General features: G+C 44.2%; 1 protein-coding gene and 2 long non-coding RNA genes across 4 annotated transcripts in view; 1 reads left to right on the top strand and 2 right to left on the bottom strand.

Annotated features, from left to right (window-relative positions):
• Positions 1 to 302: 302 nt before the first annotated feature.
• On the top strand, positions 303 to 15,935 carry LOC126983334 (protein obstructor-E-like). 2 transcript variants are annotated; one of them, XM_050836051.1, is made up of 5 exons: positions 303 to 467; positions 6,326 to 6,574; positions 11,112 to 11,324; positions 11,868 to 12,084; positions 15,533 to 15,935. In XM_050836051.1, the coding sequence occupies exons 1-5, from the start codon at positions 422 to 424 to the stop codon at positions 15,645 to 15,647; spliced, it is 840 nt and encodes a 279-aa protein (XP_050692008.1). In that variant the 5' UTR covers positions 303 to 421; the 3' UTR covers positions 15,648 to 15,935. The 2 variants fall into 2 exon arrangements, with proteins under 2 accessions (XP_050692008.1, XP_050692009.1); XM_050836052.1 differs by lacking the exon at positions 15,533 to 15,935 and adding an exon at positions 13,243 to 13,985.
• Positions 12,091 to 23,173, bottom strand: part of LOC126983339 (uncharacterized) — an 89,595-nt gene continuing 78,512 nt past the window's right edge. The window contains exons 4-5 of the long non-coding RNA XR_007735803.1: positions 18,050 to 18,156; positions 12,091 to 12,844 (exon numbers count right to left, since the gene is read on the bottom strand). This is a non-coding gene — a long non-coding RNA (uncharacterized LOC126983339). The remainder of the gene's footprint in view (positions 12,845 to 18,049; positions 18,157 to 23,173) is intronic.
• Positions 15,806 to 17,463, bottom strand: LOC126983338 (uncharacterized). Its single transcript, XR_007735801.1, has 2 exons — positions 16,140 to 17,463; positions 15,806 to 16,003 (listed from the first exon to the last, which is right to left on the bottom strand). It is a non-coding gene; the product is annotated as an uncharacterized LOC126983338 (long non-coding RNA).

Below are 23,173 nucleotides of genomic sequence, written 5' to 3'. Positions count from 1 at the left end.
GAAGAAGGAGTAGGAAGGAAAGGAAGAGACAGAGGAGGAGGAGGAAGAGGAGGAGAAGGTAATGGTGATGGATGAGGAGGAGGAGGAGGAGGAGGAGGTAGGAAAAATAGGGACGACAAAGAAAAAGAAATGAAAGCAGAAATAGAAAGGGAAGAAGAGACGAATGATAAGAAGGAGAAGGAAAAGGAAAAAAAAGGAGGAGGAGCAGGTAATGATAATGGGGATGGTTGAAGAAGAGAAGGAGGAGGAGGAGGAGGAGGAGGAAGAGGCAGGCAAACAGGTAGAAGGAATGGCCGGGCTGGTGATGGTGGTGATGGTGGTGGTAGGTGCAAGAGGCGACGGCGGCGGCGGCGGCATCAGCGACGGGGGCGTGGGCGATCCGAGTGGCCGGCAGTAGCCTGACAACTCCCGGCAGGTTAAGATGTGTGTCCCCCTCCTCCTGACGCTCCTCGTTCCCCTGGCGGCGGGTAAGTACACTAGGAGCAGCGTTGTCAAATTATCGTACTTATAGCATTGCATTTTCGTCGTTTCTGACCGATAACTACAGCAAAAAACAAATAAACATCAATAACTAACAGTTTTTTAATGCTAACTTTGATGATTTTCTGTCGATATTTGTGTAGGTACGAGAGTTTGAGGCTTAAAAATGATAAATAAGTTGTGGTGAATACGATACTCTGGCAACGCTGACTGGGAGGCCCTCTGGTACAGCTCTTGCCCTTGTAGATGTAAGACTCTCAAGTAGATGTCGAAGAAAGGTTTGGTATGTGATGTTTTGTGATGTTATGGTGGTCAAATTTTTTCTATTTCTATTTTTTTTTTACTTTGCTTCTTTTTCTTCTTCTTTTTTCTCATTTTTTCTTCATTTTCTGTTATTTCTTCCTCTCTTTCTCAATTTTCTTTTTTTTCTGTCTTTTTCCTCCTCTTCTTCTTCCCATTTTTTCCTTTCTTTTCTTTTTCTTTCTTCTTCTTTCATTATTCTTTTACAGTTTTTTCTCATTCTTTCGTCTTCTTCTTCTTCTTCTTCTCTTTCCTCCTCCTCCTCCTCCTCCTTCTCCTCTTCGTCTTCGTCCGGTAAAACATACAGCCATGACGGAGCGGAAAATGAGAGCCTGGAGACTGTCCTTAAATAGTCCTAAACCCACTGAACCGCTGACTCATTCTGGCCCAAGAGTACAGTATTTCTTCCCCACATTTTCCCTAAGCCAACCAGCGCACTACCTCGTCCTCATAACACGGTAAAACAGACATGACAACACTTAAGTAAGGTCGTATTCTTAAGTCATTAGCGTCAGACTTTTCCGCCCCTGACATCATCTATTCCCAAATGCCCCGTTCACACTGTTCCGACTCTGGACCACGACAACCCAGCGACTTTTCGGCCCCCTTCACACTGTGCGACTCAGCATCCGGCGATCGTTTCAAGACCTCTCTCCGACCATGTGCGACCTTTTCACATCAACATTTCACACCCAAGACCCCGAGTACCCTGAAGGAGATAAATCGGGTTCTCGTGGTACAGAAGAAGGGTTAAACTACCGGAAGGATCATAAAGCTACCCCTGGAAATGCTCAAAACTCCTACGAAAGTCTTGTCGGATGCGTACTAGGGCGCCGAAATGTTAAAATAAGGCCCTTAAAACATTTCAGAGGCCAAGTAAACATACATTTGACAAGGCTTTCTTAGTGGTTTTTGGGGCATTTCCAGAGTGGTAGTTTTATAGTCCTAGTGGTAGTTTGACATTTTCCGTACCATGAAAATGAAAACACACTCATTAGAACACATTTAACCTCTCTTTGGGACTACAGAAATAAAGACTGTTAGAGGCTGAAGCGTCTACGAATACCAAGGTTAGAAACTGACGCGACAAACTGTAAATCTTCACAATAAGTTTAACCTGCGCCATTTGGAAGGAATTTAAGCGCCGAGTCACCAGACATTTCATAACGACAATTTCATGGAAGAATATGTGTGTGTGTGTGTGTGTGTGTGTGTGTGTGTGTGTGTGTGTGTGTGTGTGTGTGTGTGTGTGTGTTGGGACGAAAACTATATATATATTTTTTTCGACCTCCATCCCGAAGGAGTTGCGTTAATAGGGGCGTGTCCTGCCCTTTACGACACAGTTCATTGACCCCAAACACGCCAATCTATCTATCTGTCTATCTATTTATCTATCAGTCTATATGTCCACTCTATCTATATTTCTATGTCTGTTTCAATCTACTTTTACATTGGTCTACCGCCTATCTGTCTATCTATCCATCTATCTATTTGTCTACCTGTCCATCTATCTATCTTTTATCTACTGCTGTGATGTTCATGATAAAGGAAGACTTTCTCAATAGGACTTCAGGGTTGTTTCCAGGCGCGCACTCCCCCCCCCCCCCCCACACACACACACCGTCTCTCTCTCTCTCTCTCTCTCTCTCTCTCTCTCTCTCTCTCTCTCTCTCTCTCTCTCTCTCTCTCTCTCTCTCTCTCTCTCTCTCTCACACACACACACACACACACACACACGACGGGTCTATATCATTCACAATCCGTGTCGGTCGGTGATGAAAGTGAAGGTGGAAGTGAAAGTCGGCCGCTCGCTCGTACTGTTGATATGGAAAACAGGATACAACAGTTACCCTTCAACTCCCTTCACTTCTAATGGTCCTAGTAAGGGATGGGAGGAATAGTTACCCTTCCCTTCCTTTCCCTTCCCTTCACTTCTAATGGTCCTAGTAAGGGATGGGATGATTAAGTTACCCTTCCCTTCCCTTCCTTTACCCTTCCCTTCACTTCACTTCAAGGGATGGGATGAATACGGTTACTCTCCCCTTCTTTTCCCTTCCCTTCACTTCACTTCTAAATGGTCCTGGAGTAAGGGATGGGATGAATATAGTTACCCTTCCTTCCCTTCCCTTCCCTTCCCTTCCCTTCCTTTCACTTCACTTCTAATGGTCCTGGAGGAAGGGATGGGATGATTAAGTTACCCTTCCCTTCCTTTCCATTCCCCTTCCCTTCACTTCCCTTCTGAACAGTACCATAAAAGGAAATGGGATAAATCAAGCTCCCCTTCCCTTTCCTGCCTTTCTCTATCTTCCCCTTCACTTCACTTCAAAACACGATAAGGACGATAAGGTCAAAGTGTGTGTGTGTGTGTGTGTGTGTGTGTGTGTGTGTGTGTGTGTGTGTGTGTGTGTGTGTGTGTGTGTGTGTGTAAACTAACAATATATTTTTTTGTTTTTATTTTTTGACCTCCATCCCGAAGGAGCTGCGTTGTGAGGGGCGTTTCCTGCCCTCCACAAAGCAGTTCATTGGCCCCAAACACGCCAATGTCTGTGGTCGTCACCCATATACATGTTCTCTACTCCTATAACTAAGCTTTGACCATAAACATCCTAAAACTAAACACTTGATCAATGTAACTCCACGCTGGTGAACTCTGGAACAATCTCCATCTGTATTTCCGCCTGCCTACGACTTGAACTCTTTCATGAGAAGGGTATCAGGACACCTCTCCTCCTGAAATTGACCTCTCTTTTTGGCCAGTCCTTTGACCTCTATTCAGGAGCAGTAAGTAGCGGACTTTTTTTTATAATATTTTTTTTACGCCCTTGAACTGTCTCCTTAGCAGAAAAAAAAAACCACCCTTCTCTTTCTCTATTTTCAAGCAGTTTTCACTTCTAACAATTCACCGAGTAGGAGACGCAGGACATTCACAGGTGCCCTCCTTTCCTTTCACTTCTGCCTATCCCTGGAGTCACCCTCACCTCCCTTCACTTCTAAATGCAAACCGAGAAAGAGACGGAAGACAATCTCAGTTGCCATTCCTTCCCTTCGTTTCTAATCATCCTTGTATCTACATTTCCTTCCCTTCTGAACACTATTACAGCTTCCCTTCCATCCATCCCTCTAGCTACCCTTCCTTCCCTTCCCTTCTGAACACTATTACAGCTACCCGTCCTTCCCTTCCACCCATCCCTCTAGCTACCCTTCCTTCCCTTCCCTTCTGAACACCATTACAGCTACCCGGCCTTCCCTTCCACCCATCCCTCTAGCTACCCTTCCTTCCATTTACTTCTAAACATCCTCTACAGTCCCCTTTCCTCGCTTCCCTTTAAAATGTTCCCAACGCTTGCACTCCCCTCCCTTTACTTTCTGAACAACATCTCTACAACAAACATCTCTACGGTCACCCCTTCTTCCCTTCACTTCTAAACATCCCCCATAGCTCCCTTTCCTCCCTTCCTTTAAGATACTCCCTTCAGCTACGTTTTCCTCACCTTCCCTTCTAAACAACTCCCCAACCACCAGACTCTCCACTTCACTGAACCTTCAAACATTCCTGCACAGTTACTTTTTTTCTCTCTTTGCCTCAAGACATCCGAGGAGAAAGAGATACAAACATTATACTCCTTACTTTCCCTTCCCTTCTTCACTTTCCCTTCATTCTTAACCTTCTTACTTTCCCTTACCTTCCCTTCTCTCCCTTTAACCTTTCAGCTACCCTTCCCTTCCTTGGCCTATCCTACCCTCCCCTTCCTTCCTTAACCTCGATACTTTCCCTTCCCTTCTTCCCTTTCCCTTCATTCTTAACCTTCTTACTTTCCCTTACCTTCCCTTCTCTCCCTTTAACCTTTCAGCTACCCTTCCCTTCCTTGGCCTATCCTACCCTCCCCTTCCTTCCTTAACCTTGATACTTTCCCTTTCCTTCTCTCCCCTCATGTCACTCCCCCTGCTACCCTTCCCTTCCTTCGCCTGTCCTTCAATGCCTTTCTCTTTCTTTACTTCCCTCTGTCAGTTGCCCTTCCTTTCCTTCGCCTGTCCTTCCCTGCCCTTCATACCCTAACCTATTTTCCCTTCCCTTCTCTCCCTTCCTTTCTCTTCCGTCCCTTCCTTCGCCTCTAAACAAGTGGATAAAGAAACACAAGTCGTACACACATATTTCCCGCCCTTCACCTCCCTCACACTCCGTCCCCCATCCCTACCTTTCACCTGCGTGGCTTTACCTGTTAACTTGCTCCAGGTGAAAGGGACCAAAAGGGTATACTGAGCCCCCGCCTGCGACCTCTCTCTTTACACCTCTCCTTTTTTTTCTCCTCTTCCTCTTCTTCCTCCTCCTCCTCCTATTCCTTCCTTCAAGTACATCTAGTGTCATATTCGATTCGGCCTACCCAACGGAACGGCAATTAGGTGTGTGTGTGTGTGTGTGTGTGTGTGTGTGTGTGTGTGTGTGTGTGTGTGTGTGTGTGTGTGTGTGTGTGTGTGTGTGTGTGTGTGTGTGTGTGTGTGTGTGTGTACTTTTGTAAGTAAGTCACCTTTCTGCTGAATGATAAGTTCAACGTGTTTTTTTTTTTTTTTTTGGTGTGTGTGTGTGTGTGTGTGTGTGTGTGTGTGTGTGTGTGTGTGTGTGTGTGTGTGTGTGTGTGTGTGTGTGTGTGTGTGTGTGTGTGTTTGTGTCGGGTTGGAAAAAAATAAATACCTGTTTATTTTGTTTAATTAATTAAGGTGCCAGGCTTCCTTGCATCAATTATTATTTCTCTCTCTCTCTCTCTCTCTCTCTCTCTCTCTCTCTCTCTCTCTCTCTCTCTCTCTCTCTCTCTCTCTCTCTCTCTCGACTTAATTCCACCTTTTTCCACACTCCACTTTACTGACAAAAACGTAACGCAGCACCCTTCCCGTTGTTGTTGTTGTTTTTCTTACAACAAAGGAGACAGCTCAAGGGCACAGAAAAAGGAAACAATAATAAAAAAGGCCCGCTACTCGCTGCTCCTATGAGTGCTGCTAAAGAACGCATAAGCAGAGTAACATTAACCAATTTACCTTTGTTTTCACTCAAACCTTACTTCCATTTTCCTCTCTGTCAATGTCCATCGCGCGGCAAAATAACTCATAACATATTAACCCCATTTAACACTATGACTCTTGGTATGAAACACAGATCTACAATAATTGAGTATTCAGATTTTTCTCTTAGACGTCGCACGAGTCCCTGGATAGGAGCTTATGTGAAATGTCAAAGAGTGAACACAAGCTAAGTAGAACGGTCTGAAGCTGTTCGGTTAATACTAGTTTTGCACACACACACACACACACACACACACTCTCTCACCCCCCCCCCCCACCCCACACACACACATTTACCCTTTACACACACACACACACACACACACACACACACACACACACACACACACACACACACACAGTTACCCTTCCCCACACACACGCATTAAGATCATATTAGTGACACTCCTAATGACCCACTCAATACCTATTCATAGAGCAAGAGTAAGGTTGCTTTCCCCCTAATTGTAACCCCGTGCCCCTCCCACAGGCTTGCCCCAGGGAGCCAAAACCACCGCTGACAACACGCAGCCAATCTACGACGACTTCACGTGTCTCGAGGACGGCTTGTTCGAGGACCCGGAACAGTGTGACCTGTACTGGGAATGCAAGGGCAGCGTGGCCACCCCACACTACTGCGAGGACGGCCTGGTGTTTGACCTCTTCAAGGCAAAGGCGGGCCACGTTGACCCCTGCGACACCCCCCTCGTCGTGGACTGCACAGACAGGCCGCTCATGCGTGAGTATCAACGGGTGGCTGCCTGAGACACCGGCACCGCTTTACTCCCTTTGTTGGTTAATGTTGGTACTGACCCAGAAGCTGAAGGCCAAGTTACGGGAAGCAGAATGTAGGTATGGCGAACGCTTGCTGCAGAAACTATACTGTACACACGGAGAAATAGACACCATGGGCAGAAGCTGAAGGGATGATTTAAGAAGAGTCAGGGAAGCTATGGGATGGAAATGAAGGAAACAATACCTTATGAAAGACCTACAAAGGGACCTCTGCAGGCGTACCCGGCGTTCAGATGAGAAGGGTGAAGTGAGAATAGTTAACGAACACCAAAAAAATGTTAGGATACGTTTTGCACGCACACACGAGGTGGCACTCAGGATGTTATAACGATATACTTTCCAGGTGAGTTTCTTAAACCAAAACTCTTTGCCAACCGAGCTAAAACATGCTCGATACAAGTCATGGGAGTCCACCCACCAGACCAAGACTATTGTTGCGAACACACAACTCACGCCATATTCCGTCACTTGTTCCTGAAGTTAACGTCCACAGCATGACTCAAACGCCTCTTGCAACAAAGAATACTGATCGCCATTAAACATGTACCAGTATCTAGGTGTAGGTATTACTATAAAAAAAAATAGGTGGTCTATGGACATAAGGCACAGGGTGAACGTATCCAGTCAGCTGAACTTCACGACGCGACACGGTCAACGCCAGTCATTCGTAGGCTCTCTCAACATCACTCCCATGCCCGCCCCTTCCCAAGCCAATACCCGTCCGTCCATTACAACCACTCGAGAAGCTGAGATAATAATAATGAGTCACCTACAACAAAATTCATCCCTCACAAACCTTCTGAAAGTTGAAAAAAATCCACGTATGACTGCCTTACCATTTCATACCAAAATCCCCCCCCCGCAAAAAAAAAAAAAAAACACTCGTCGCTTTCAAAACTCAACCAGTACCTTTCAATATACATCACAGTCATCGAAACTGTACCTGCTAAACATAACGATAAAGACGACGATTGAAAAAAAAAGTACGGTACAACATCGCACGTTCTTCCCTGGGGATTGGAAGAAAATCAGAAAACAAAACGGCACAAAATGAGAATAACAATAAAACAAACATAGGTACGTCACCACATCCAGCGACGCTCAGGCTGCCTCACACACCTCACGCTCCTTCCTGCTCAATGGGGGAAAGACATGCAAAAACACAGCACAGAACAAAACCTATGAAGGGGTACGTTACCATGCCAGCGATGCACAGGCCCCTCCGTGCGGCCGTCCTGCAGAGATGAGACACAGAGGATGAGAACACAGGCTTATGACAATTCTGAGGAAGGGTTCGATAAAGCAATGTTCCCGCTTGAAGAGTTTTGTAATAGACGTTATGGGTGAATACGATAGGAAATTTACTGTATGGAATGGTAACGAGTTTAAGGAAGGGTTCTTTAAAGCAGTAGTAGTAGTAGTAGTAGTAGTAGTAGTAGTAGTAGTAGTAGTAGTAGTAGTAGTAGTAGTAGTAGTAGTAGTAGTATCATTATTATATCATTATTATTATCCTCATTTTCATTCCAATATTACAAAGAAAGTTGATTATTATGCTCATTATTAGTAGTATTAGTATTATCTTTATCTTAAGAAAGCAAGTTAGTTATTATCTTTTATATTATCATCATCATCATCGTTAGAACATTAGCAAGGAGGAGCAGGGTGGGTGGGTGGACTTACCCTGGCTCACACCGGGGCGGGCTGGGGTCCCTTCGCTGGCTGGACACACGGGCGGCCCTCGGCGACGCTTCCAGCACACTTGAAGCACACAATAAAACACTCGCAAAAATTTCACTGCAGTCCTTCACCTCATCATCATTGTCATCGCCACTTATTTCAAATGTTATTCTTTTCCATTTTCTCACTTCATATTTTGTTCCTTTGTCACTAAACTTGCAGACTTTCACCTCCGTCCAATCATGTCAACACCAATGCGTAAGAATTTTCCTTTTTTTCTCTCTCGCGCAGCACTCCCATTTTTTTTATTTCATTTCTCTGTAGTGTTCTCCGTCTAATATTATGCACTTCATTCACTTCTTACTTCTTTTCTTCACCACCGGCTTGCACACTTTCACCTCAGTTCACTCATGTTAGCTCTAATCAGAAAGTGGTTTTTCATTATTTTTTGCACAATATTCCATTTTTTTTCATTTCGTCTGTCCACATTGTTCTTTCTCTAACGTTATGCACTCCATTTTGCTCTCACAAAGCTTCTAATTTCACCTCTTCACGTGGTATTCCGTCTGATGTTACTGTTTTCAATCCTGCTCCGGGAAAGGTTCTGAACTCATCCCTCCACCATTTTGCTCTCTAAGGTTTTTAATTCACCCCTTCACACGGTTCTCTGTCTGATGTTAGAGTTTTCAATCCTGCTCCGGGAAAGGTTCTGATCTCATTCCTCCACCTACTTGTACTACGGCCTTAATTTCTAAAGTTTCTGGGTGACGACTCTGCTGATTGCTTGTCCATCTCTTATTGTTCATTTCTCCTAAGTTTTAATTTTCTTGCACTTATCTTCTTTATCCACTATTTTCACGGCACCAATTACTTTATCTCATGAGCACTTTTCACTTTCTTACTTTTTTTATTTTCATTCGCTAGTAAGTTTTCTCTTTTCATCACACTGTATTTCATTCTATTTGCCTTTCGTTTATTCTCAATTTTCATTTAACTCTTTGCTTTCTTCTAGGGTACTTTTCATGGTCTTATTTCATTTGGTCTTTATTTTTCAGCACTTTTTTCTTTTTACCTTTTTTTTCATATTACAAGTCGTCCTTTATGTCCACTTATAATTCTTTTTACTTCAAGCACTTTCACAAATCTTGACATTGAACAGCCCAGGGCGGGGCAGAGCGGAGCGGTGCGGTTAGGTGTTCGCATATAAGAAGAGCAGAGCGACCTGCCCAAGAATCATTCGCAGGCAACAGCCCGATAAACTCCTCGGTGTTTATCTGAAAGGATGTAACGATTTGCAAAGGAACATGGAATTTCGTTGTTAAAGCCAAGTCGCATGGCTGTGTGGGTATAGGATCAGAATTTCACCAAATTAGCTTTTCTAAGCATACGGCTATTATATATCGTTGAATTGTACCTCAGCTATGTACAATCCGATCAGTTTTTGTAATTTTGGCTTCAGCAATAAAAACTCACCTATATAGATAGCTTCTTGGCCATGCTGATTGAAGGGTGGAGCCGTGGAGGGCCGCTAGCTGCGAGCAGCAAAAAAATCGACCAAATTTCCCGAGCGTACCGCTCCGCTCTGCTTGCGGTGTGAACAACTGAGCGTCTGTACACTCAAAACTATCTAAAAATTAATGCCGCTACTAACCACTCTGCCCTGCTCTGCTTGTAGTGTGAACGAACCCTTTTAGTCCTCAACCTCCTTAGTTCTGCACCTCGTATGCTTGTTTTCTGACCTTCCGGGTCACAAGCAGAACCGGATCGGGGTCGAGGCTCACACAGCAATCTCGACCTCAACTTCTTGATTTGCCTTTTGCCAGTAAGGATTTTACAGGGAGGGGTTGCAGGCCCCACCCCAACCAACCCAAATCAGGGGCTGGACTGACTGCTTGCTGTGGGCAGGAACGCATAACCCCTGGGAGGATAAATCCCCTGGCCACCCGTAAAGAAAGAAGCACGAACAGGAAGGGAAGAAAGAGAGATAAGCAGCTCGGGGAGGTTGAGGACGCTGCGCTCCTCATCCAGACAGACCTGCCCCTACCTCTTATCCGGGACACAGGGCCAGTGTGACATCCGGGTTAGCACAGTCTATCTTCCCCAGGTCTCCCAAGGTACCCATTCATCGACCACGGCAAAAGGGAGGATGAACAGCTGGGTGAGCGGCACTCCGACAGCCCGGGCCGGGATTCGAACCCGGGCTCGGGGAGTAGTAGCTAGGCACGCTGACCACTTGACCACGGAGGCGTATACATACCTCTGATCAACCTCCCAAAACTCTTCTTATCATCCTCTCTTTGCCAACACATCTTCCATCACACATATCATCACCACCAACACTACACCCGACCAATACCTGCCCTTGCCTCTATTAACCTTCTAAAACCCTTCTTATGATCCTCTTTTCACCATCATACCTTCCTACTGTTAGTCTCACCACCCTATCACCTCCATCATCCTCACCACCACCACTGCAACCACCACCGCACCACAACCCAAAGCCCTGACTCTCTCCTGGTTCCTTAATCTCACCACCCTACTACCACCTTCATCCTCACCACCACTGCAACCACCACCGCACCACAACCCAAAGCCCTGACTCTCTCCTGGCTCCTCAATCTCACCACCCTACTACCACCTTCATCCTCACAACCACCACCACCAGAACCACCACACACCACAACCCAAGCCCCTGACTCTCTCCTCACCCCTTAGTCTCACCACCTCACTCTATACCACCATCACCCTCACCACCACCACAACCACCACCATCCAGCGCCCTGACTCTCCTCTCGCCCCAACAGAGCCGGCTACACACCCCAACGAGTTCTGTCAGAGGAGACACGGCGTCTTCCCTGACCCGGACCCCACCATTTGCAACCGCTACCACAACTGCAAGGACGGTTACAAAGAGGACACCGTCGACTGCACCATCGGCCTCCACTTTGACCCCGTCGCCGGCATCTGCACTTGGCCCGATGCTGCCGGAAGAGTGGGCTGCGTGGAGAAGGTTACAGGTGAGGCAAACGAATTACTGGCTAACATTTTTGTAATCAAGGGTATAGTAAGAAGAGGAAGTGGGTTAGTGGTTGAGGAAAATTAATTACTAGTTCACTTTTTTTAATCAAAGGTAGAGTTAGAAGAGGAAGTGGGTTAGTGGCGACTGTGCAGGTGGCGGGGAAGGCAAGACAGAAGAAGTGTACAAACTGCTCCTGAAAACCCCACAACTCCTTCGAAAGCCTTGTCAGATGCGTGATCGTCGAAGTGTTGAAGAATATAACCCTTAACCCCAATGGCCCTATTCTTAACCATTGCGGCACACATAACTGACACGGTTTCTGTAGGAGTTTTGGGCACTTCCAGTAGTTTTATGACCCTTGTGGTAAATTGAGTCTTCTGCGCCTTGAACCTAAAAAACACTCATTAGAACCCAATTGATCCCCTGTTGAGCCTCCAGAAATAGCTGATATGAGAGGAGAAAGCGTCTAAAAATACCAACTCAAGCCCCTCCATCACGCATACCATCATACCTCACTCCTCTCTCTTTCCCTTCGCCTCAGAGTGCGTCAAGAACGGAAACTTCTGCTGCACCGGCCAGGAAGTGTTCAGTGCTGACGGCGTGCTCCTTCCCCACCCAAGCTTCATCCACGAGTTCGACTGCCAGAAGTTCTACATTTGTCTCCACGGCAAGACGCCCCGAGAGTCCGCGTGCGCCCTCGGCCAAGTGTTCAACGACAAGACGCAGCTGTGTGACTACCCCGAGAACGTGCCCGAGTGGTGAGTGCAAAAATAATGATAGTAATAATGTTAATAAGACTGGATGATTGATTTAAACTGATTGATTAACTGACTGATTTCGACTGATTGCTATAGACTGATTAATTTAGACAGATTGATTTAGAATGATTGACTGATTGGGGTATATCTTCATGGCGCCGATACTAGTAAAAATAAGAGGAACTATAATGAAAATAAGAATAATGATAAATAGTGCTGAAGGAAACTAGCACAGGACAAAAGACGGATACATTACATAGCCGGGGCTGAGGAAAGTAAAAAAAAAAAATGTTGTAGTAGTAATAACAAGAACTAGAATAGGAATAAAAATATGAAGGAGACAAAGAATAATGATAAATAGTGCTGAAGGAAATTAGCAAGAGACAAAAACGGGATAAATTAGGTGGCTGGTCAACAAAATAGTATCAAAAGGTATATTGTAGTAGCAATAGCAATAAGGAATAATGAGAAAAAAGGGGATTAAAGGACATTCTCACGGGACAAAAAAAGGAATGTATTAGATAGCCGGGGCACAGGAACGTCAAAATCTGAAGAAAGGTAAAATAACAAGGGAAAATAACGTGTTTCTTACCTAAGATGAGGAGTGGCGAGTTGGCGGCCTCAAGAAGGTGCCCCGAGCTACATATTTTCCCTTCCTTTTATCTTCTTGTCGTTATTCTCTTCTTTGTTCACTGCGTTCACTTGCTCAATTTTTTTCTTTCTCTCAGTGCACGACGATCGGTGAGGCGGATTTGGTAGTCTATTAAATCATCAATATATTATTTGTTTGCTCCTCCTCCTCCTCCTCCTCCTCCTCCTCCTCCTCCTTATGCCCCTCTGATAAGATGTCTTTTCCCCTCCCTTTCCCCTCTTCTTTCCTCTCGTTTCCTCTGTGTTTTCTACCTCCCTCCACCTTCCCTCCACATCCCTCCTTTCTCCATTCTCTCTGTTTTCTACCTCCCTCCACCTTCCCTCCACATTCCTCCTTTCTCCATTCCCTTCCTTCTCGCTCCCTCCTCCGCTTCCACTCCCTCTCCCTGTGTTATCTCGAATGTCCCCTTCCCTCTCGCTCCCTCCGCTCACAACTATCCCTACTCCTTGCATTCCCCCGTGTGCTGCCGTCCCTCTCCCCCCACTCACAACGAGTCTGTTTTGCAGTTATGGCTGGTACAGGGACCATGAAGTCTTTCAAGACTATTACTACGACGAGCCGCTAGTGAAGGGCGACGTGGGCTCTCAGGATACACCGCAATAAAGTCCACCAAACCAACACCCACACACATGATGGTCCCTTTACTTTAAACACACAACAGAACACGTGAAGAAAGTCCATCTTCTCAACGCCAACACCCATGATCACGCCAATGCCTATTCCTGACATATACAACTTAGATCAACAGAATAAAGTCCACCAAACCAACACCCACACTCACAATGATCCCTTAACCGGACACACATGACCCACGACACGTATAGAAAGTCCATCATCTCAACGCCAACACCCATAATCACTATATGACTTAGGACACCACATGAATAAAGTCCACCAAACCAACACCCACACTCACAATGATCCCTTTACACACACGACACAGGACAAGTGAAGAAAATCCGTCATCCCAACCCCAACTTCCATGATCACGCGATGCCATTACACCCAACAAAAGAATGAATAAAGATCATCACGTCCACACTCATCCATGGCTACACTTCATCCTCAACCTTGGCCACATATCATTTTTTACCCAACACCCATGACTCATTCAACACCCAAATCCACACTCGACATATATGGAGTAAAGCCTCTCTTGTTTTACGCTTCTAGATTCCGTGATTAGAAAAGAACGCGATGTAATAATACTCGTTTATGTTAAGGTGATTATAGTGTACAAGACGGGGAACTGCTTTGATTGAATCCCCTCCGCCACCACCTGTCTGATTCTGGTATTTAGGGCAGGTTAGGTTTGGTTAGGTATGGTTTGGTTAAGTTAGGTAAGGTTAGGTTAGATTAGGATGGGTTAGATTGGGTTGGGTTCGGTTCGGTTAGATTTGGTGAGGTTAGGTTTGGTTAAGTTAAGTTAGGTTAGTTTAGGTTGGGTTCGGTTCGGTTCGGTTAGATTAGGTGGGGTTAGGTTTTGTTTTGTTTGATTTGGTTAGGTAAGGTAAGGTTAGGTTAGGTTTTGTTTTGTTTGAGTAGGTTAGGTTAGGTTAGGTTAGGTTAGGTTAGGTGAGGTGAGGTGAAGTGAAGTTAGATTAGGTTTGGTTTGGTTCGTTTAAAAATATTAGATAAATTCATAGACAGTGATGTTAGTTGGGATTAGGAGGTTCAGAGGAGCTGCCTTGCATAGACCTACCGGCCTCTTGCAGACTCCTGATGTCCCTATGTTCTATTCCTTCCACATTTTTCACATCCACATTTTCTTTCACATTTTTTTTTTTTACAGCATAGGAGACAGTGCAAGGGCGTAAAAAAAAATAGTGAAAAAAAAAAGCCCGCTACGTACTGCTCCTGATTTAGTATTCTTTAATTTTAGTATTCTTACGTTTTTATGTCTTGTCTTGAGTCTGTCCTCCATTCCTCTGCAGCACGGACTACTCTATTTTCCACGAGTGTTCTTGGATTTCCCTGAGGTTTGTATAATGTTAGAATCCTTCCGACCTCTGCCTTCTGAGTCTGTCTCCCATCGTGCATGCCAAACCTTGTCTCACATTGTACTTTTCAGAGTGGACTAGTATATCTACCACTTGTGTTCTTGCATTCTTCAGAGGAAACGTTGCCAGATTGTCGTACTCAGTTTCTCATATTTCCCGATTCCCAACGCCAAAACTGTCTCCTGTGCCCCAATAACTGGCTTTTTATGTTGTTATCGTTGAAATGGTTAATTATTCTTGTTTCCTGGTGATATTTAAAGGGTGAGAACCCGAGATTTGTGATGCTCCGAGTACGATAGTCTGGCAAAGGTGTTCAGAGGTTTGTATAATATTAGTATCGTTATGGTCTCTGCCTTCTGAATACTTTGCAGCAAGGACTACTCTTCTATCCACTTGTGTTCTTGTATTTTTCAGAGGTATGTAAACTATCAATATCTTTACGACCTCTGCCTTCTGAGTCTGTCCTCCCATCCTGCATGCCAAGCCTTGTTTCACATTGTACCTTGCAGCGAGGACTCCCATCTGCACCGCCTGCTCTTCAATGACAGAGTATTTTTCCATGCTGGTAATACTTTCGATTCTTGCCTTCCCTGTCTTGTGACCCTGTCCTCTCGTCCAGCAAGCCCATCCCTTGTCTCATGTACTTTGCAGCAAGGACTTCTAAATCAACCACTCGCTCTTCGAAGCCACTGTATTCTTCCATGTCCTAAATCGGATGTTACTGTTCTTGCCTTCCCTGTCTTGTTATCCTGTCCTTCCGTTCTGCATGCCAATCCCTGTCTCATGTACTTTGCAGCAAGGACTACTACATCAACGACCCGCGTTTTGATGTTCTCTACGATGATGCCGACGCCGACGGGCTCCGAGACTTCGCCGACCGTCGGGACTTTTCTCAAACCTCTATCAACTAAACTGTCGCTCTGAATGCCTGTGATTACCCTGCCTGCCTGCCTGCCTGAGTGTCTGCCTCCTAGTCTGTGTGTTCGTGTGTTCTGTTCCTAATACGCCTGTTTGGGTGATCTCAGCCCGTCAGTTTCTCCCTCATTCACAGTTTCGTAGTTAATTCCAACTTCATTCACTGTCTTTTCTTTGTATTCTGATTTCAAGGCTAGTTTTACCTTTCTTTCGGCTTGTTCCTATTGCTACTTTGTTTATTATGACGTTTTATTATCTCGAGTCACGTTGTAAAATCCACCTTCGACTATTGTCTTCCTTTTACTTCAATCAAAGTCATTAGTTTGTATTTAAATTTCAAGGCTAGTTTTACCTGTTTTTCAGCTTGTTCCTATTGCTACTTTGTTTATTATCTTGAGTCACGTTGTAAAATCCACCTTCGGCTATTGTCTTCCTTTTTCTTCAATCAAAGTCATTAGTTTGTATTCAATTTTCAAGGCTAGTTTTACCTTTCTATCGGCTTGTTCCTATTGCTACTTTGTTTATTATCTTGAGTCACGTTGTAAATTCCACCTTCGGCTACTGTCCTTCTGGTACTTCAATCACAGTCATTAGTTTGTATTTAAATTTCAAGACTAGTTTTACCTGTTTTTCAGCTTGTCACTATTGCTACTTTGTTTATTATCTTGAGTCACGTTGTAAATTCCACCTTCGGCTACTGTCCTTCTGGTACTTCAATCACAGTCATTAGTTTGTATTCAATTTTCAAGGCTAGTTTTACCCGTTTTCAGCTTGTTACTATTACGTCCTTGTCTATCACGACGTTTTTTGACCCAGAGGTGCGTTGTTAGTTCCACCTTCAGTTACTGTCTTCTGGTTTAGTGTTCATTCCACGGCAAACTTCAGTCTTATCTATTCTGTGATTTGCATGTGTTCTGCGACTTCCTAATAGTATTCTCTGTATTATCATGACATTTTCTTATCTAGAGTTACATTGTTGGCTCCATCGTTTTAATACTCATTCCATCGTAAATTTTATCTAATCTATCCTGCGACTCCTTATTCATTTTTTTTCATTAGTTTTCTATGACACTTGTTTTTGTTTGTGTTACGTCGCTAGCGTCCGGCGCCGAGGTGAGTGTCCCGGGCATGGTGTTGCATTCCTTTTACAACACAAAGACGTTATTCTCGTTTTCGGCGTTCAGCCTTAACACGTTGTTGTATAACTTGATAATACAATACCCAAGTTGAAGGAGTTTGTTATCCTTTGTCTCCCAACCTTCTTTCCCGTGACCTACGGCTGAAAGACTATCTGTTGTTCCGAGGCCAAAAAGAATATGGATCGGGGGTCTCATGAGTGTTTTCCTCGGGGCTGTGGCTGGTGTTATGCATGGTGTGATGTGGCAGATAACCATGGGAAAGGAAATCCAGCCACGGCAACATCACCCATACCGAGTCTCCAGAGAGAATGAGGAGATAAACAAGAAAAAGAGAAAGGGAAAGAGTGAGCTATGGGAGGTGGAGGACACTCGGCTCCTCACTCAGACAGAACCTGCCCACCAACGCTCATTATTTTTGTCTTTGTGGGAACAGCGATTAGCGGCTTTTTATTTACACCTTATTTTTTTGGCCATGAGCTGTTTCTTTAGGTGTAAAAAAATAAAACCTGCTGGTCACTTACTATTAGGACTGCACACATGTTTATATAATTCTCTGCGCCTTTGAAATCACCTCAATAGTATAATCCGCTGTCTACATTCCTTACACATACCATTTTGCATCGTTCAAATCACCCCACTTTCATTTTTAGTTAAGGAAGCAGTTCAAGGGCAAAAAATAACTGAGAAAAAAAAGGTTCGCTAATCACTGCCCCCATGAAAGAGAGTATAGATGAGTTCCCAAAAGAGAGGTCAATTTCGGGTGGACCTCCCCTTCCCTCGCTTACACTCTCCCTGTGCTTCCCATTCCATTGATAACTTAACATTGGGACTGCACACAAAATCATCTCTTACTCTGTACATTTGAAATCGCCTCACTGATGTAATAACCGTTGTCTGCTTCCCTTATACTGATAACTTAATATTAGAACAGCTCAAAAGTTCAATTATTACTCTGAATCGTTCAAACCTCCTCACTAATGATGCGTGACTCCCATACACTCCTTTAATATTAGGACGCCATTCAAGTTCATATATTACTCTGAAACCGCCTCACTAAAATATCTGTTGTCTGCCTCCCTTATACCGACAACTTAATATTGGGACAACTCAAAAGTTCAATTATTACTCTGCATCGTTAAACCACCTCACTAATGATGCGTGACTCCCATACACGGACCCCTTAATATCAGGACTCTACTCAAATTCATATATTACTCCGAAACCGCCTCACTAAAATATCTGTTGCCTGCATTCCTTACCTCATTACTTAACACCAGGATGTATCACACAAGGGAAGGTTATGCGTTCCCCTCTCTCGTCTTGTATAACCTGGAGTCGCCTCTTGGATGGGATGAATGTTTACAAGCTGTGGAGAAAAAAATAGCGAGTTAGCATTTACATAGTGAGTTAGTATGAAGTTAAATGAGTTAGGTTGAAGTGATTTGAAGTTAGTGATTTAGCATGAAGTTAGTGAGTTAGGATGAAGTTGATGATAGTGTTAGTAGGGCCAAGGAGTACATTATCTCTCTTCTCTTCTCTTCTACTCTATTCTATCCTATTCTCTCCTCTCCTCTCTCTCTCTCTCTCTCTCTCTCTCTCTCTCTCTCTCTCTCTCTCTCAGGTGACACAGTTTCGTCTCGTTCTGGCCACAAAAACACGAAAGTAACCTGTCCATCTCGGGTCCAGCAGCTTGAAAGGTTTGAAATATTCTGGTAATGACCTAACCTCACCCTTACCTGGCTTTGTTATCTAGACTGGTGCGCCCAATCAAGGTGACCCTATGTTACATAAGCTCCGATGGCCTATATTTACCGTGCCTGATATTTAACCTGACCCGATCCAGCCTGGCTCTCAAGTATATAAAGTATTAGAAGTGGTTAGCGTATTAGAAGTAGCTTCGTCGTGGTAACAGTGAAAGAAATTAAAAGGGAAAATGATAAGAAAATTGATTGAAGTGATTGAGGTTGTAGTAGCAGTAGTAGTAGTAGTAGTAGTAGTAGTAGTAGTAGAAGTAGCAAAAACAAGCAAAAAACAAGGAAAACAACAAAATCAACAGCAATACATACAAATGCAGACAAAGGTAAAAGTTTGAGGTCCTTTTTAAAATTAGAGCACACACACACACACACACACACACACACACACACACACACACACACACACACGTTGCCACACACCCCGCCCGGTTCGACGCCCACCAGCCCCTCCCTGCCCGGCGCCGCCCCAGATCTCGCCTCCTGCTTTCTACTCGGTCACAGTGGCAGCCCTGGACCCCTGGAGGCACTGCGGGGAGGTTGGCACTACTGAGGGAGCTTGTTCAGTATTATTGGGGGGCCACACTGGTACTTGATTTTAATAGATGTTGGTGTTTAGTACTTATTTTCTGGTGTTGTTACTACTACTACTACTACCACTACTATTACTGCAATGCTAATACTCTATCTATCTATCTATCCATCTATCTACCTATGTGATGATGATGACGATAAATATAACAACAACAACAACAGAGGCACGAAAAAAAGGGAAAAATCAACAAAAAAATAAATAAAAACAACATCTAAACCATCCTCCATCGTCCTCAACAGGTAACCCCATCATCACGGCGCCAACAGGTAAGTAATCAACCCTCAACATCGACGCCCGAGGAGAGGTGTTGAGGGCGGGGGCGGGGCGTGATTGGCAGGGCGGGGCGTGACGTCAGCGCCCGCTCAGCCAATCAGCTTGGGCCTAGTGTTACCCAACGCCTCCCTCTCAGACCGGTTGAGGGGCGTGGCCTCTAACGCAATAGGGAAATATACCGAACCGCCTGAATTCGTAATAATGTAAGAATATTGAATTTTTTTATACTTAATTCTCTTAATTCGCCTTTTTTCCTTTCTCTTTTCTTCTGTTCCTCTTTTCTTTTCCTTTCCTATTTTCTTCCTTTCTTTTTTTTCTCTTCTTCGTGTCATTATTTTAATTTTGTTTTAACTTCATCTTTTATTTTCTTCTTCTTCTTATTATTATTATTATTATTATTATTATTATTATTATTATTATTATTATTATTATTGTCATGGTTCTTTAATTATTCTTGTTTTTATTCCTATCCTCCCCCTCCTCCTCCTCCTCCTCCTCCTCCTCCTCCTTCTTTACTCCTTGACTTTACCTCCCCTGCATTCTTCCTTCACTTCCTTCTTCTCTCTTCTCTCCCTCCTCCTCCTCCTCCTCCTACTGACCGCCAATGTCATTTCAAGAACACACACACACACGCTTCGCCCTAACACTCCCCTGAACCTGTTCCAGCGTTATGTTGGTTTGTTTCCTTGCGTTTTCCTCACCTTCAAAATCTGGCCCATTAATCGAGTCACCTTTGCTATTTGTACCGCCATGACCGACTTACTGGCGGCCGACCACTGGCAAATATCCGTCACAAAGATCAGTAGCCGCGACAATGAATTAGAAAACAGACTAAGGTTGGAGGTATTTTGTTAAGCTGATGATTAGGGGCTATAAGTGGGGTTGGGCAGGTAGCTTCCCGGCTTGGATCTGAGGCTCAAGTTTTCAAGTATTTCGGTGCTTACATACCCACATTTGATAAGGCTTTACCATGGGTTGTTGTGGGTATTTCCATGGGTAGTTTGACGTGCCTATAAGTCTTCCAAACATGTCAAGTCCGTTTTGGCGATGGCTCCCGCGGGTCAATTTCTCCCCTCTGCTCTGCCACACAGCCCCAATACCTATTTTTTCCTCTTATATGTTACCTATAGCTTACATATAAGAGGAAGAGACAGGTGTTGGGACTGTGTGGCAGAGCAGAGGGGAGGAAAGGACCCGTGGGAGCCTACGCCAGACCGCCCTCTACATATTTGGAAGACTATAAAAGGTGTAACAAGAAGAGTTTTAGCTGCGAGAAGAGTTACGAGAGAGAAGGCTTACAAGGAGGGTGTTAGAACTTATCATCAGGGGATTTTGACTGTGTTGGTAAAGGTAAAGTAATAGTTTGACATATCTTCTGCACCATGAATGTGAAAACCACGTATGAGAACCCGACTGATTTCTTTTGTGGACTTATAGAAATGGTTGTTGTTGAGAGACAAAAGCGTCTGAGAACAAGGACCAAGGCTTGATTCTTATTGTGTGTGTATTTATTTACATTGTCATATTTACTTGATTTCAACCTCCTCCTCCTCCTCCTCCTCCTCCTGTTTCTTAGTTTAAGTCTCATTTATCAACCTTATGTCAAGTTACCTGTTACCTGTTACTCCTCCTCCTCCTCTTCCTAACCCTCTTCTGACACTGAAGTTTACAAGGGAGAATATTCGATAATTTACCAAGAGACTTCAGAAATAATCCCACACGAGAGCAAATGTAACTTAGAGAATAATATGACATAGAAAGACAGAAAGAGATGATAGGCAGACAAAGACATAGATAAATATAGATAGATAGATAGATAGATAGATAGATAGATAAGTTTACTGACCACACACACACATAGTCACCAGAGAGAGGGCGAAAGAGACCGCCGCAAAAAGAGAGGACCAGCAATGTGGGTCAGGCGACAAAAGAACAAAGAAAAAAAAAGAAAAGCCGCCATTCTGGGTTCGCGGGTTCGGGGTTAGCAATGAACTCGCTAAAACCGCGACTCGTAAAAACCGCGAACGCCTTTTGTGGGTTAACCGAACGCGGGATTATGTTCGAGATTGTATTTTGGAGGTGAATCATGTTACATCACTATCAACCAATCTATTTACCTAGTTATCGTTTGACCTTAAATGAGTTACTAGGGTACAATTCTTATCCAGCACTGTCACTGTTTATGAAGTTTCCAACCATTCACCCCCACACAAGGACTGCAGTACATTCTCTCAGGTCTCTCGTCTTCCTTTTCATTTCCACTGCAACCTATAACCTATCTATTTACCTAGTTATCGTTTGACCTTAAATGAGTTACGAGGGTACAATTCTTATCCAGCACTGTCACTGTTTATGAAGTTTCCAACCATTCACCCCCCACACAAGGACTGCAGTACATTCTCTCAGGTCTCTCGTCTTCCTTTTCATTTCCACTATAACCTATAACCTATCTATTTACCTAGTTATCGTTTGACCTTAAATGAGTTACTAGGGTACAATTCTTATCCAGCACTGTCACTGTTTATGAAGTTTCCAACCATTCACCCACACACAAGGACTGCAGTACATTCTCTCAGGTCTCTCTCTCGTCTTCCCTTTCATTTCCACTATAACCTATAACCTATCTATTTACCTAGTTATCGTTTGACCTTAAATGAGTTACGAGGGTACAATTCTTATCCAGCACTGTCACTCTTTATGAAGTTTCCAACCATTCACCCACACAAGGACTGCAGTACATTCTCTCAGGTCTCTCTCTCGTCTTCCCTTTCATTTCCACTATAACCTACCACAAGTCCCATTAAACAAGGTATAAGGGCAGGATAATTGACCAGCACTATCGCTTTGACTTTCTAACCCCAACTTCTACCAAGACCAAAGGGCAAGCTAAACATTCTCTCAGGGTTCTCTCTCGTCTTCCCTTTCATTTTCACTATACCACAAGTCCCATTAAACAAGGTGTAAGGGCAGGATAATTGACCAGCACTATCGCTTTGACTTTCTACCCCAACTTCTACCAAGACCAAAGGGTAAGCTGAACATTCTCTCAGGTTTCTCTCTCATCTTCCCTTTCATTTTCTCTAATACCTGCAGCATACCCCGGTGAATAAGCTATCAGGGCAGGATCCTAACTCAATACTATCCTCTATCAGCTCTAAAACAATTATTTCCAAAGGTCACAAAGGAGTTTTCTTCACATTCATGGTGCAGAAGCCTTGTCGAACTATCACTAAGCTCATGAAACTGTCCATGGAAATTGCGATAATCTCTTGGAAAGCCTTGCCATATAAGGGTGTGTAGGCCCCGATGTGTTTCAAAATAGGGGTCTGTGAGTTTTCTAAGTTACAACCACCACCAAGACCAAGACCAAGACGTCCTCAAACAAGATTTACTGCATACATTCCCTCAGGTCCACTTACGACAAAGGAAGACACCTCGCTCACTCCTCCTCTCACCCCAAGCAAAAGTAACCGGTTGTGAGGAAGAGAAGTAGGAGAAGGGTTCGGGAGAAAGTAGAATGCTGCCAAACAGAAAAACGAAAGGAAGGAAATGATACAAGCCGGTTACTGCATAAACAGGCCATTTAAACGACGAAAAAGGAAAGGAAGGCGTGAGGGAGACCGCTGAGTGTGTCTTGTGAGGATGATAGAATGGCATGGGTTGAGGAATGATATGAGAGAGAGGAATAGAGACATAGTAGTAGTAGTAGTGGTAGTGGTAGTGGTAGTTGTAGTTGTTGATGTTGTTCTTCACCAGTACAT

Source organism: Eriocheir sinensis, chromosome 53, assembly GCF_024679095.1.
Source record: "Eriocheir sinensis breed Jianghai 21 chromosome 53, ASM2467909v1, whole genome shotgun sequence".
In the NCBI taxonomy this organism is placed as follows: Eukaryota; Metazoa; Arthropoda; class Malacostraca; order Decapoda; family Varunidae; genus Eriocheir; species Eriocheir sinensis.
The sequence above is the reverse complement of the archived record's forward strand: the minus strand, read 5'-3'. Positions and strand labels throughout refer to the sequence as shown.